The sequence below is a fragment of the Oncorhynchus keta genome, chromosome 32, assembly GCF_023373465.1.
Source record: "Oncorhynchus keta strain PuntledgeMale-10-30-2019 chromosome 32, Oket_V2, whole genome shotgun sequence".
Taxonomy (NCBI): domain Eukaryota; kingdom Metazoa; phylum Chordata; class Actinopteri; order Salmoniformes; family Salmonidae; genus Oncorhynchus; species Oncorhynchus keta.
Window position 1 is genome coordinate 20,799,290 of NC_068452.1, and position 15,141 is coordinate 20,814,430.

Below are 15,141 nucleotides of genomic sequence, written 5' to 3' on the forward strand. Positions count from 1 at the left end.
AGGGGAGGTTTAGCTGAAGGTTCAGTGGGGGTAGTGGGAACGCACGGTTTCCTGACTGCAGCAGTGATCAGGCCCTCAGTTTGTGAGCACCACTTCATTAGGCTGTAATACCCCACTCACGTCGTTCCCTTTTCAAACTCATTTTTTCCTGGTTCAACGACAGAGGATAAACATCTCTGTTAGCCCAGGTCCACGCTTTCAAATATATGAGTGTTTCTCCTCAGATTAAAAAATAAATAATTATGTGCACCGGCTCATGTGGGATGTTCTTGTGTGGTGAAACACTCATTTCTGATACTATTGGATACTAAAATAAGATACATGGACATTTCCAGGCAGTAAAAACAGCCTGCTGCTAATCAGAGCTGGTTGTTTGTGACAGCGAGGGACACACCCAATCAAAGGCACCCGCTGGTACCGTGGCTCCACCCCAGACTGACAGCAGCCCAATTAAAACGGGCCTGTCTGGTGCCGACAGCACCCAGACAGACCCTCTGTCTCAAAGCAGCTCAGACCCGCCAGAGCCCCACACACACACAGAGAGAGACCATTAACCATACTGCCAAAAACAACTATCAAAGCACAAGCCAATTAAATCATCAAAAAAGACACAAAACACTGGTCTAACATTTTAAATCTAGACTGGGCCACAGAAACTGAGACAAATTACACAATATCTAGGTATAGAATCATAACGTCTAATGAGGTCACTACATCCCTGTTGTCCCTGTAGCCCTCCACCCTGACAACCGTCGCTACTGGGGTGTGCTATGGTATCGCCATGGAGATAAGGTACTAACTCAGTATGAGTCAAGGCTGATTATTCTCTGTGCTAGTCACTCCCCCAGTCCGTTTCCTGATCAACATCCCTCTCCGTAGCTGGGACAGCCAGAGGACTCATAAAATAGTCATGGAAGGAACGGAAACCTTGATCACTGTACAGGTGTGCATCTAGTCAGCAAAAGTAACTAATGAGGAACCCGATTCAGCATGTAGATCTGTGATTCTTCTGCAGATTAACTTAGGTGGAGGCTTATTTGAAAAGATATTTCAAGTCTTTATCAGGGTTGGGGTCAAATCCATTTCAATTCCAGAAGTACACTTGAAATTCAAATTCTCTGCCATGATTTTCAATGAGGAAAATGTTGAATTGATTGGATTTACTTTCTGAATTGACCCAAACTCTGGTCTTTACATGATACACAATTACTTGTAAAGCGATTGTATAATATGTTAGGACTTCCTTGAAACTGCCCTTATCCTTCTAGTTCCTTCTATGTAACAAAATGGACATAGCAGCCTCTGGCTAGCAGTCAGGTGATTGTCCTCACCTCAGGGTAGGCCTCCCTGCCAAAGGGTGGAGGGAACTCCACGTCGCCCCACTTGGCCTTACAGAGGTAGTCCGCCGTGGCATCGATCTTAGCCGCCATGTCCAGCACATACACGCCATCCTTCGTGACAACTGAGAGAAGGAAACAGAGAGAGAGAGACACACGACATGGAAGGCAAATAGAAGCATGTTAGCCCGGGGCATTGTAGGGTTAAATACAGAAGGAAAAGAACCACATCCTCTTATTGACATTCACTTGGCTTCTTCCACTCTGAATCAGAGTACTGTTCTCCATCTGTACCTCACTGCTTCTATCCTACCTAAGTGGATTTGTTCTGGGGTCAGGTATGGTTGGAAACGGCACGGTTTTGTTTAGATAAACACTGACACTGTGTTCGTTTGTTTAGTTTCCACAGAGACCTGCTGGTCTCCAGCGGTGCCACTGCATGGGTGATCTCTAAAATAGAACGCAGGGGAAATGAGAGAGGACCATGTACACCCCCAGGGGGCGTCCTAACCTCCCTAGTCCCTACTCACACTGCAGGAAGGGGAGATTGGAGAGGCAGGGGGTGTGGGGGAGACATCAAAGCAGGAGGGGAGGTCTCAGCAGCCCCAGTCCTCTCCCCTCCACAGGAACAGCTGCCACAAGGCATATAACCTGGTACTGATGACCAATTACACCCTGATAAAACACACTGCAGTCATCCAACAGCAGGAACATGAATTATTGAACCAGTTTCCCCCCTCAGAATTAGAATGTTGCAATGAACTTCTGCTCCTCTATATGTTTTCCTACAAGGAGATGATTTCAGATTCCGTCAGATCTTTATCCCCCCACCCCAAACGTCTTAATTCGATGACAAAATGATGAGGCTGTGAGTGTTTGTCTGGATGAGGGAGTTGTTCAGAGCATCATGTTTAGGCTGTGGTAGGAGGTTGGTAGGAGGGTTGGATGTGGTAGGATTGTATGACAGGACCTACCCAGTGGGTTGATCTCAAGGTAGGTGAAGTACAGGTCTTCATACAGGTTGAACAGTCCAACGATGAAACTGGCCAGAACCCTGCAGGAAGAAAGAACCAGCCAACAAAAACTGTTTTATAGCTACACCTTGACCTTTTAACTTTCCCTAAAACGCAGACAGACCCTTCCTCCTCCTTAGTATGTGCAGGGAAATAAATATGGTTCAGTGGAAGATCTGCCAACTGACTGTTCATTCTAATTCATTTCCCTTAGTCATAGAACTTTCCTTTCAAACAGTGAGTCATACCCTTTATATAACACTAAATCCATAAAAACCAGAGCCAACATTAATAAGGAAGAAGTGAGAGAAAGAGGGAGGGGTGGAGGCAGTGTTGGAGGAGGAGCCAGCTCTTTTCCACTGCACCTGTAAATTAGCCGGTGAGCGTCGCTTCAATGAAGGAAACATCTAATTTGGGTGGCTGTGGTGGGGGCAGTATTTCTTCCTCTCTCCCTGCCTGCCTGTCTGTCAGCTGTGCAGGCAGCTCTGTGGCCTTGTGACCACGTCAGTCTCCTGTCTGTCAGGAGGGCTACTCTAGCTAGCAGGAGAACCCTGGCCTCAGGGAGTGAGGGGGTCAGGCCCGACACATTGCACTCACAGTGACTAAGCTCCTCTCCTACTGACAGGTTCTGATGGGCCCACCACTCCGTTCGGGGATCCAAAGGAGGGGTGGGGGGGGGGGGGTGAACAGTGCAGAGCCATCTTCCTCAATGTCAGCCGAGACTGTGGTGAGCCCAGCCCCAGGCCCTGCCTGCCTTCACAGAGAGCATTTTGGAGCGAGGGGGGGCACTGTATCACGCCCATCAAAATAAACGTCAGGCTCCGGGAACGGGCTCAGAATAAGGCTAAGGGGGATGAAAGGAGGGGGATGATCGAAGAAAGGCGAGCTCGTAGTGGAGGGAGTTTGTCATTTCCCTAATGGAACTCACCCTCCTTCTCCCTCCAGCATTACTGCATTATCACAGAGTACCTCCCCATCGCTTTCCCCTGTCTGTTTTGTAGTGAGTGGTGCTTCCATTGCTTGCCAGCCAGCTTTAGTTTTATGCAACAACAACAGGTTCTCTCTAACCCTCCACTTCACTACCTCAGAATGAACAAGGTTCTCTCCCATAAACACACATTTCATTCATCTAGTATCCTGTTATTTCCGCGTGCAAATTCTCTCCCTCACAAAGTAGAAATCTGTTTTGAAATTAATGCACTGCCTTCGCGCCACTCACGCTCTTTTGTCCGCAGCGACATGGGTCAGGAGCTGTTTCCTCACTGCGTCTTCAGTCAGCTTCTCGTCCACTCCTACCAGAAGCTTCCTGGCCTTAGCGTCCACATCCCCCACGTCTACCCCTCCTTCATGGTGGAACAACACGTAGTCTCCCTCCCGCGTGGCGTAGATACACACGTAGAACTCCTCTTCCTGAGGGAGACACACACCGGTCAGTTATAGGCGACCAGAGACGTGTACACCATAGAAGCCAGTTGGGTAGTTCACTCCCAAAACTATCATCATCACCCGTTTTCGTTCTGTACTTAAAGTGCTCAATCCTGACAACTTGACTGCTGACGTGCATCACTGTTTGGGATGGAATTAACAGTGGACAAATGAATAAAATACTATAGTATTGTTTCTTTGGTGAACTATCCCTTTAAAAGTATCCCTTTAAGTATCCCTTTAAAAGTATCTCACACAACCTGCTCGGCTGCAGTCCTCTGTGAGGTAGCTAGACTAGAGAAATCGCATCACGTAGATAGTTCACCTGCTTGTGGGCTACGAATGGCTCGATGAGGAAGTTCTTCAGGATCCCCTTTGCTTTTCCCACCTGAGAAACACACACAGCACTTATTTAGAAGCTCACAGACAGACATTGTGTTGGGGAGAAATAGAGAATTGATGGAGCAAAAAGGCAGCTTTTAATTTGGCAAAACCATCATTGATTCCCACAGGAGATTACAATGCTATAATGACTATTACTCTGAGCAGTTTGAAGTGAGCCAGCTGTAGCGAGTCAGGAGGACCCATCATAACGCAACACTGCATTTGTTTACAGGTACGCCCTCAGGACTAATAGAGGGAGAGAAGCAGAGAGAGAGAAAACGAGAGAGGGAGGCTATAAAAAGCAGTATGAATGAACACACCGCAAGGCCCCAAAGTGAACACAATGTGGCCACAGAGCAGACACAAACTAAATATTCAGGCCACGGGACAAGAAAGTGTAGTTGAATAAAGCCTGAAAAAAGGGGATGCCCAAACGGACAGAGGATGACGTCCACACAGAGCAGCGGTCTAGTATAGTCCTAGGTGAAACAAGAGCTCATTTAGCTGGCTGTCACAATGCCTGTGTTAAAAAGGTCCCCAGGCATAAAACAACCAGGGACTGCCCAGGGAGAGCAGTCAGCCGACAGAAGAAAAAGAAAAAAGAAGGGAGAAAAAGGAGAAGGTTGACATTTCCGAGAGATGGAATAAAAAGGAGGGACGATGAAGGGAGAAAAGAGGCCATCTGATTAAAGACGAGCTGAGGCCAAACTAGCCTGAAATCATCTCCATACTGATTCTCTCACTGCTCCCTAGAGAACGAGGGAGGAGACGGCAGAAGAAAGGGGAGAAAAGGTTGGAGGAATATATTGATTAAGGAGCTCAAAAAGTTTTTTTTTTTTAAGTAGAAACATGATTGAAGTTTTACACAAACTTAAAGTAGGGACCAAAAATGGGTCAATTCAACTGATATGATGCATAATAACCACTGACAGTTTCACACCCATTCGCCTGGTAACACATGCACTATCCTGGTTACACCCTATCACTGAGGGACGCTATGTAGTCAAAGAGTATGGGGGAAATAGCCAGGCGAGGAGTCATCAACCTCTGGGAATAGTGATTTGATAAGATGGGGAGAAACAGAGTGATGGGTTGTGAGAGGAGAGCGAGAACAAAAAGTCGAGCTGACAGACTAAATTGTTCACAGTTACTGAACTCTACCCCACCTCTTCTCTCTTGTCCGGACACAACACCCTGTCTCTTTCACACACACACACACACACACACACACACACACACACACACACACACACACACACACACACACAGTAGCATAATACCCAGTACCACCCTCTAATCTCAATATCCAGCTACTGCACAAGCACCTACCTACACACACACACACACACACACACACACAGATTCTGTGTTGTAGATATGTGGTAGTAGAGTAGGGGTCTGAAAGAACACAATGTGTTGTGAAATCTGTTGTGAATGTATTGTACTGTTTAAAATTGTATAACTGCCTTCATTTTGCTGGACCCCAGGAAGAGTAGCTGCTGCTAAGAGGGATCCGTAATAAATACATTAACTATCCAATATACAGCTACCCAAAAACACGTCTAAGCGATGAAAACACACAACATATTGCGAAACATGTTCTATAACAGTAACAAGTTAACCAGATTCTAAAATAACAGCAACGGCTGTTCAAGCCAGTCGAAACGAAAGGACTAATCCAGATCGACACCATCTTAACGGTGAATTCATTTATTTCTTATTGATGGTCTCCAGCAGTGACTGACGTTTTCATCTAAAATGTCTGGCCAGTGATATATCCAGCAGCCCACAGCTGCCTACCTCTATAACGGCAAGCCCGCACACACTCACTCCCTCGCATAGCCCATGGTTTATGAAGCACACAAACATGTACGTGGCACACAGAGTGATGGACCTACTGTAGCGTGCTCGGCTTACACCGAAACCCGTTTTACTCACAGGCAGGACTCTCCGTTCTCGGCTGACTGGCTCGATTGACTAGCACCTGACCGAGAGACGATTAGCAACCTGTGCACCTCTGGAGGCAACGTTTAACATGCATCAAAAACAAACACACTTAACTTGGATGGGTAGTACTAGTGGGCATGGGAAAGAGGGGATGAAGAGAGAAATAAGAGAAGAGAGAGAGAGGGCTGAGTGGAACCAAATGATCTGCAGGAGACAGAGTAAACAGTGAGCAGAGTGAAAGAGTTCACTACAGTGCAGACTGAAGAGCCTTGTGGGAGGTGGGTTTCAATGTGCATGACCAGGAATGTGTGTGTGCGCGCACAATGACCTACCATGGTCTCTCTCATGAGGTGGGTCTTCAGCCACTCTCGGACACCTTTCAGGTCCAGGTTGACACCCACCAGTCCCAGCTTCCCCCGCCGCTTGATCAGCTGGTCTGGCTTCACTACCAGCCGCTAGGGACCAGACAACACGGGTCCAACTGTTAGCATCACAACACCAGGATAATGGACATAAAGTGACTGTGATTTAGTGATCATCCTTAGACTAGACTACCCATGACAGGATAATGTAGTTCGCCTCACATTAACACGTTGCTCATTTGTTGTTTATGATAACAGGTTATATGCCCACGATGACGTTTATGTGTGGCGCAAAACGGGCGAGTTCACTTCAGGTATCATTATATACTTCAAATCCTCAGCATTTGGTTTCCGGGTCCTCCCTCAAATCAAAGTGTATTGGGAGCGTACGCAGATTTGCAGATGCTTGTGTTTGTAGCTCCAGCAGAGCAGTAACACAAACATATTGCAAAAAAGTACAAATAAATAAATATCAGAACGAGTCTGGAATATTACATATAGTGCATCCGGGAAAGTATTCAGACCCCTTGACCTCTTCCACATTTTGTTACGTTACAGCCTTAATTCTAAAATTGATCAAATAAAAACATTTCCTAAATCAACATACAATAACCCTTAATGACAAAGTGAAAACAGGTATTTTGACATTTTTACAAATGTATAATTTTAAAAACACACAAATACCTTATTTACATAAGTATTCAGACTTCGCTATGAGACTCTAAATTTTGCTCAGGTGCATCCTGTCTCTATTGATCATCCTTGGGATGTTTCTAAAGCTTGATTGGAGTGTGGTAAATTCAATTGATTGGACATGATTTGGAAAGGAACACACACACACACACACACACACACACACACACACACACACACACACACACACACATAAAAAATAAATGTCCTTTCACTGTCAACTGCATTTATTTTCAGCAAACTTAACATGTGTAAATATTTGTATGAACATAACGAGATTCAACAACTGAGATATAAAACGGAACAAGTTCCACAGACAAGTGACTAACAGAAATTGAATAATGTGTCCCTGAACAAAGGGGGGGCAAAATCAAAAGTGTGGCCACCAGCTGCATTAAGTACTGCAGTGCATCTCTTCCTCATGGACTGCACCAGATTTGCCAGTTCTTGCTATGAGATGTTACCTCACACTTTCACCGAGACACCTGCAAGTTCCCGGACATTTCTGGGGGGGGGGGGGTGGCCCTTGCCCTCACCCTCCGATCAAACCGGTCCCAGACGTTCTCAATGAGATTGAGATCCGGGCTCTTCAATTGCCATGGCAGAACACTGACACTTCTGTCTTGCAGGAAATCACACACAGCAGAATAGATGGTGGCATTGTCATGTTGGAGGGTCATGTGGTACCCTTCCTGCAGGCTCATCCTGACATGAGGGAGGAGGATGTCTTCCCTGTAACGCACAGCTTTGAGATTGCCTGCAATGACAACAAGCTCAGTCCGACGATGCTGTGACACACCGCCCCAGACCATGACGGACCCTCCACCTCCAAATCGATCCCGCTCCAGAGTACAGGCCTCGGTGTAACAATCATTCCTTCGACGATAAACGCAAATCCGACCATCACCTCTGGTGAGACAAAACCGCGACTCGGTAGTAACCAAAAAAAAACCAATCAAAATCTATTTGAGATTCTTCAAAGTAGCCAAGAGTGTGCAAAGCTGTCATCAAGGCAAAGGGTGGCTACTTTGAAGAATCTGAAATATAAATATATTTAGATTTGTTTAACACCTTTTTGGTTACTACATCATTCCATATGTGTTATTTCATCGTTTTGAGGTCTTCACTATTATTCTACCACGTATAAAATAGTAAAATTGAAGAAAAACCCCTGAACGAATAGGTGTGTCCAAACTTTTGACTGGTACTGTATATATTTTTATTTAACTAGGCAAGTCAGTTAAGAACAAATTCTCATTTACAATGACGGCCTACCCTGGTCAAACCCTAACCCGGACGACGTTGGGCCAATTGTGCGCCTGTCTATGGGACTCCCAATCACAGCCGGTTGTGATACAGCCTGGAGTTGAACCAGGGTCTGTAGTGACGCCTCTAGTACTGAGATGCAGTGACTTAGACCGCTGTGCCACTCGGGAGCCCACTATATAGACAGTATATGAATAGAAAAGGTGTGTACAGCAGTAGTTATAGAAGATGAGCCATGACTAGAAAACAGTATATACATATGATGTAGGTAAAACAATATGTAAACATTATTGAAGTGACCAGTGTTCAATCAATCTATGTACATTGGGCAGGAGTCACTAAGTTGCAGGGTAGAGTACCGCGTGGTAACCGGCTAGTAACAGTGACTACACTGTTGGCCTGGAGATAGAAGCTGTTTATCAAAAGTCTCTCGGGTTCCTCCTTCCATTCCTCCATCCTCCCCCTGGCTGCTATCTCTCTTGGGTTAATCAGAGATGGAGAGAGAAGGGACTTTATGAGACTTGAGCCATTATCATCTGGAGTGCTGCCAGTAAAACCAGGCAGAGAGGGCCCAGAGAGAAAGTTAATGTAATTTCCTAATCAATCCTGTCACACCGGTTCATGTGTATCTGGGTCTACACCCGCCCTCCTCTATCCTTCTCCTCATCCTCCTCCACGCCCTAAAACAGCCTCCCAGCTGAGTGAGTGAGTGAGTGAGTGAGTGAGTGAGTGAGTGAGTGAGTGAGTGAGTGAGTGAGTGAGTGAGTGAGTGAGTGAGTGAGACAGTCAGACACAGGAGGAGAGAGAGAGATATATATTTTACCCTGGGAGATGAGTCATACTGTAATTCCATTAGACCCCTCTTTCTCCCAGACTCCTCCTCCTCCATCTCTGAGGCAATTATGACTGCTCTTAAAGAGAGTGTATCCTCCCATTGTGGATGTCATTTTTTTATTCCTCCTGATGCATTCCGATGACGATGCGGACATTCATTCTCCTCTATTCTATTCTCCTCTATTCTATTCTCCTCTCGACCTTGCTTCATGTACGTTTTTACAGCCAGAAGAGTGGCTGGAATGAAGATGGCCCTGCTTGCCAGGACGTTAGGGTTCTAACGAGAGCCAGGAGACCACTCTACTCTCTCTTCCATTAGCCTAAGTGATTGTGTCCGCAAACAAAATGTAGCATTTCACACAGGCTGCAGTCGGGGAAGGTGGCTGCTGTGATAAGTCATAGAGACAGATTTATGACTATAAATGTAGCCAAACTGAATCTACTGACTGCAAAGTAATGTAATCCTTGTTTTGAGCAAACATTTAACCTTGCGTGGGTCAGTCATCCTTATGAAGAAATAGGGGATGTCTGAAAAGACAGTCGTGCCATTGACCGTTGGTGATTGAATGACATAAGAGCTGCTGTTAAGACATAGGTACTAGGTCGGTATTTGGTTCTAAAGAAAAATGGGCCTTCGATGGGTCAGCTATTCCTTACCTCAGTGAGCAGCCAGGGGTGGTCCTGTGCCAGCCGGTCAAAGTCGGTCTCAGTCGTCACGTTGGCATAGCGGAACCGGTTCTGGACAGCTGCAGATGTACAGATATACTTATAGAGGAACTCCTTCCCCGTCTGCTCCGAGATGGCTTTGGCTGACATGGTAGATCAGAGAACAGTGGTCTGAGAGGAGAAAGGGAGAGAGAGAGAGAGAGACAGGTCAAAAGCGAGAGATTAGGTAAACCCGATTATAACCACAGGTGCATACCAGTACAGGGTGACTAGCTTATTAAGTCGAAGATATTCTAGTTATGTTCCCAAATATGACACATCAGAGAGGATAGGGCCAGCCTTTAACAGCAGTCTCTTACATGATAATTATGGTATATAGTGAGCTATTCATTTACACACAAACTGCAGATCGGAGGTCTCTATGTTGTAGGATCTGCCCTGTCATCTCTTCAGTATGCTATCCTTTATTGGCCCAGTTATAAAATAAAAAAACCTTGTCCAGGCAGGCAGTGATGCTGAGGCTAAGTTGATTAGCCCAGGTCTAGGATCTGCACTCTAATGGAGTAATGAGCCCTCATCTGGCTGCCACTCAAACAAAATCAGGTGAACCCCTAGACAGACACACAGCTTTAATCACCAGAGACAGCACAGAGAGGGGGCCTGGAGTTTGTGTAGAGGACAATAAACAGACACACACACACACACACACACACACACACACACACACACACACACACACACACACACACACACACACACACACACACACACACACACACACACACACACACACACACACACACACACACACACACACAATAAAACAACCTTCAGAGAGCCTGATGCATTGCTGTCTCAAAACAAACACAGAGAAACAATCACCCACACATAGACACACCTTGAACCTACTGCTATTGAATAAAGGGTGTAGTCAGTGTTTGTAGTGCTCGGGATAAACAGTTGGTAAAGGACATCACACCAGAAGGAGAGGACTCTCTACTATGAACTACACATTATGAGACGTGTCAGTGTCAGACGTGCAGCCTCATACACAAACAAGATAAGCCTGATGGCCCGATTGTCAGACTACGGTGATGTCATGGTCGCGTGTATAAACCCTGTAACGGGTAAAGGGTCGTCCTGGTATGACGTGGTGACCCGGAACTCCATACTTGAGATATTGAGGATATTCCCAAGAGACTATCAAAGGCAGCTGTCTGTCAACACACATGTATAAACATCAGACATGAGATATTTGGAGAGGGTCAGGACAAAGGATTTGATCATTCTTAAAATGAACATTTAATTATTATTCATTATACAGCAGAATGTGGTACTTGGATGTCCAGACTCACAGTACCAAACGTGACCAACCCCCATCCTCCACCACACCCCCTGCCCCCTCGTTATCCCCCAGCCCCCCTCCCTTTCCTTCCGCCAGCACAATGTGGCAATTCTGTTGTTATTGATTTGGCCTTGGTTTCCTGATACACTCACTAGGCAGAGCGTTATCATTGCTTTTACCACAGACCAGATGGATATCAATGATGACAAATGTGTCCCGTTACTGTGCTGATACAAACCCACTCAGGTCACTAGTCTCCGTACGATCACTACTAAGAAATTGACAATAAAACAACAAGTTGCTCTTCAGTATTCTTGCAGTGATGGACCACCCCAGTCAACTTGCCCTCTGTGTCCTTCATCAGATAAAGAGCCCTGTGGCGCAGTGTTGCAGCGTCACTACAGCCTGGGGTCCGATCCCAAGAGGGTGCTAAGAGGCATAGCTTGGGCGGGTCATGTTTCGGCAGACACATGACCCGACCTTCCCCTCTCCAGAGCCCGTTGGGGTGTTGCAGCAATAAGACAAGATGGTAATTGGAGAGCATTTGGAACTCAAGAAAAAGGGGGTAGAATTCAGATAAAGAGCCTGGTATCTACCAGAGAAGGCTTTGCTCTGGGCTGCTGCCCTGCTAGCCCTTGATTAGCCCTTGATTAGATAAATGAATGGAGGTGGTGTTGGAGCATCTTCAGTATCGATCCCTCTTCTCCCTGAGTCACTATAGCTCTGGTCCGAGGCCAATATAACACTGGATGGGAGGAGAGACAGACTCACTACAGTAGATCTGTCTATTTCCTCTCTGCTAGAAGCTTGTCAGCGCTATGAAATATCACCCCTCCTCGCCAACATAAATGATCCAGCACGGATAACATTGATCAAGTGTGGTTGAAGCACGCAAACACACACGGATGAAGGCACACACACACACCAGAAAATATGCATATCACACACACACTTATCAAAACCACTGACACCTACAGCAGAAACACAGGCTTCTTCTGATAAAAATCTGATTAAAAAAAAGCACTGTCTTTCACAGCACTGAAGTCAGAATGCAATTAACCTTAACCTGGCCTGGTCCCCTACACCTCCAGATTGCCTTCCCTTATACTACAATAACACCAAAACATCTGCACCTGGTTCTGACAGGTAGAAATTACAAAAATACTTCAGTCCTTCAAAAATGTAAAGAAGCATCTGTCTGCCTACTAGAGAAGACATCTGTTCTGGACTAATGAACTTGGGGAAAGCAAGGAAGTGCTTTCAAAAAAGCAAGAGCTGTGTTTTGAGAGTGGACTAATAATGCATGATGTGTCAATTAAGATTCTCTATGAATCAGATTCCAAGTTTATTAAAATGCATGATCACTTGAATATTCAGACTTAAAAAGAAAACCTAAGGCAAAGGTAGCTGAACTAAATGACTATGGCACTCACTTCTGTCATCATGAAGTGCTTTGAGAGACTAGTCAAGGATCATATCACCTCCACCCTACCTGACACCATAGACCCACTTCAATTTGCGTACTGCCCCAATAGGTCCACAGATGATGCAATCACCATCACACTGCCCTGTCCCATCTGGACAAGAAGAATACCTATGTAAGAATGATGTTCATTGACTACAGCTCAGCATTCAACACCATAATAGCCTCCAAACTCATCATTAAGCTTGAGTCCCTGGGTCTCAACCCCGCCCTGTGCAATTGGGTCCTGGACTTCCTGATGGGCGGCCCCCAGGTGGTGAAGGTAGGAAACAACATCTCCACTTCGTTGATCCTCAACACTGGGGCCCCACAAGGGTGCATGCTCAGCCACCTCTTGTACTCCCTGTTCACCCATGACTGTGTGGCCATGCACACCTCCAACTCAATCATCAAGTTTGCAGATGACACAACAGTAGTAGACTTGATTACCAACAACGATGAGACCGCCTACAGGGAGGAGGTGAGGGCACTCGGTGTGTGGTGTCAGGAAAACAACCTCTCACTCAACGTCAACAAAACAAAGGAGATGATTGTGGACTTCAGGAAACAGCAGAGGGAGCACCCCCCCCTATCCACATGGACGGGACAGAAGGCGAGGTCAGTACAGGTACATCAAAGCTGGGACCGAGAGACTGAAAAACAGATTATATCTCCAGGCCATCAGACTGTTAAACAGCCATCACTAACACAGAGAGGCTGCTGCCTACATACAGACTTGAAATCATTGGCCACTTTAATAAATTATCACTAGTCACTTTAATAATGTTTAAATATCTTGCATTACTCATCTCATATGTACATACTGTTTTTTTATACCATCTATTGCATCTTGCCGATGCCGCTCTGTCATTGCTCATCCATATATTTATATGTATATATTCTTATTCCATTCCTTTACTTAGATTTGTGTGTATTAGGTTTTGTTGTGGAATTGTTAGATTACATTTTAGATATTGCTGCACTGTTGGAACTAGAAGCACAAGCATTTCGCTACACTCGCAGTAACATCTGCTAACCATATGTATGTGACCAATCAAATTTGATTTGATTTAGTCAAAGACATAAAGTTAAATAAAGGTCAAATATAAATAAATTATTCATTCATTATGACTTCCATTCTAACAGAATGAAATAGGTGAAAATGATTAAATGGCAATAAATAACTACATTAAGGGTAAAACTGACATTTTCTAAACAAATAAACATGCCACAGACCATGAGTTGACACATACATTTAAAAAAAAACTATAGTAAGTTAAGCTGTGGCCACAACGCTTTCATAAGGTCTTCATTCTGTATGAAGTCAAGACTGGTACTGTTGATTGACCAGTTCAACTCGTCTTGTGTCTCTCTTTCTTTCCCTTACCAAGTGTCTCTCGCGCGCGCGCGCACACACACACACACACACACACACACACACACACACACACACACACACACACACACACACACACACACACACACACACACACACACACACACACACACACACACACACACACACACACACACACACACACACACACACACACACACACACACACACACACACACACACACACACACACACACACACACTTTATTTGTGTTAGCTTTTTTAATTTTATTTACTGCGCATGTTACACTACTTGATGTAACTTTCAAGTCAGCTTTCAATTACTCTTTGCAATCTGTAAACATCCAAATAAATCTAAATATAGATATATATCACCTTTATATCTTGAGAGTTGTGGAAAAGATCTCCCAGGTTTTCTGTTGAGAAGATTAGGATCGTTTGGGTTGAGAAACGATATGAGCCGGCAATGATCCCGCTAACTGCTCCTTCTATCTGTGGCTTCGCTGTCGGCGTGGACCACTGATTTCACTTCTGGGTTCTCAGTTTTCTCCCCTCTTCCTATCTGACGATAGACTTGGCTGATATCCCTGCTCTCTGATTGGGTCACACCACCCCATGGCTGTTGCTTCATAACGCTCACGCCCACCTGTCGTTGAAAGAAACGACTACGCTGTTCAACTGTAGGACACTGATTGGCTGGCATTGTCTGTTTAGTACTGTAGCCAATCAGAATGGAATAACGTCATCATATAAAAATAAAAAAAACTGTAAAATTGTCTCCATTTTTCAATTAGACTAAAGGTTTATAACATTCTGGCACCAGTGAACTGAAGTCCATCTACATTAAGGCTATTTATATTTTCCCGTTGCTCTTGGCCTTGACCATATATAGATACATACATAAACATGTAGCCAATGATTCACCAAAGGCATTTTCATTCAGTTGCCTTCAAGTAAATTGTACAAACTGCAGTAGTGTGCTTTTTTTAACACTGGTATTTTTATTTGTGTGAATCCCAAACGATTTGCTTTTGAGTTTGATTAATCAGG

General features: G+C 45.1%; 1 protein-coding gene across 2 annotated transcripts in view; it reads right to left on the reverse strand.

Moving 5' to 3' along the window:
• Positions 1-14,667, reverse strand: part of LOC118365260 (ATP-citrate synthase) — a 28,452-nt gene extending 13,785 nt beyond the window's left edge. Inside the window, exons 1-7 of one of the 2 annotated variants that reach the window (XM_035747328.2) lie at positions 14,467-14,667; positions 9,919-10,098; positions 6,439-6,561; positions 4,101-4,163; positions 3,570-3,760; positions 2,312-2,391; positions 1,332-1,462 (exon numbers count right to left, since the gene is read on the reverse strand). In XM_035747328.2, coding sequence (XP_035603221.1) covers positions 1,332-1,462; positions 2,312-2,391; positions 3,570-3,760; positions 4,101-4,163; positions 6,439-6,561; positions 9,919-10,077 — 747 coding nt within the window. In that variant the 5' untranslated portion in view covers positions 10,078-10,098; positions 14,467-14,667. The remainder of the gene's footprint in view (positions 1-1,331; positions 1,463-2,311; positions 2,392-3,569; positions 3,761-4,100; positions 4,164-6,438; positions 6,562-9,918; positions 10,099-14,466) is intronic. The other variant, XM_035747329.2, reaches the window with a different exon arrangement.
• Between the last annotated feature and the right edge of the window lie 474 nt (positions 14,668-15,141).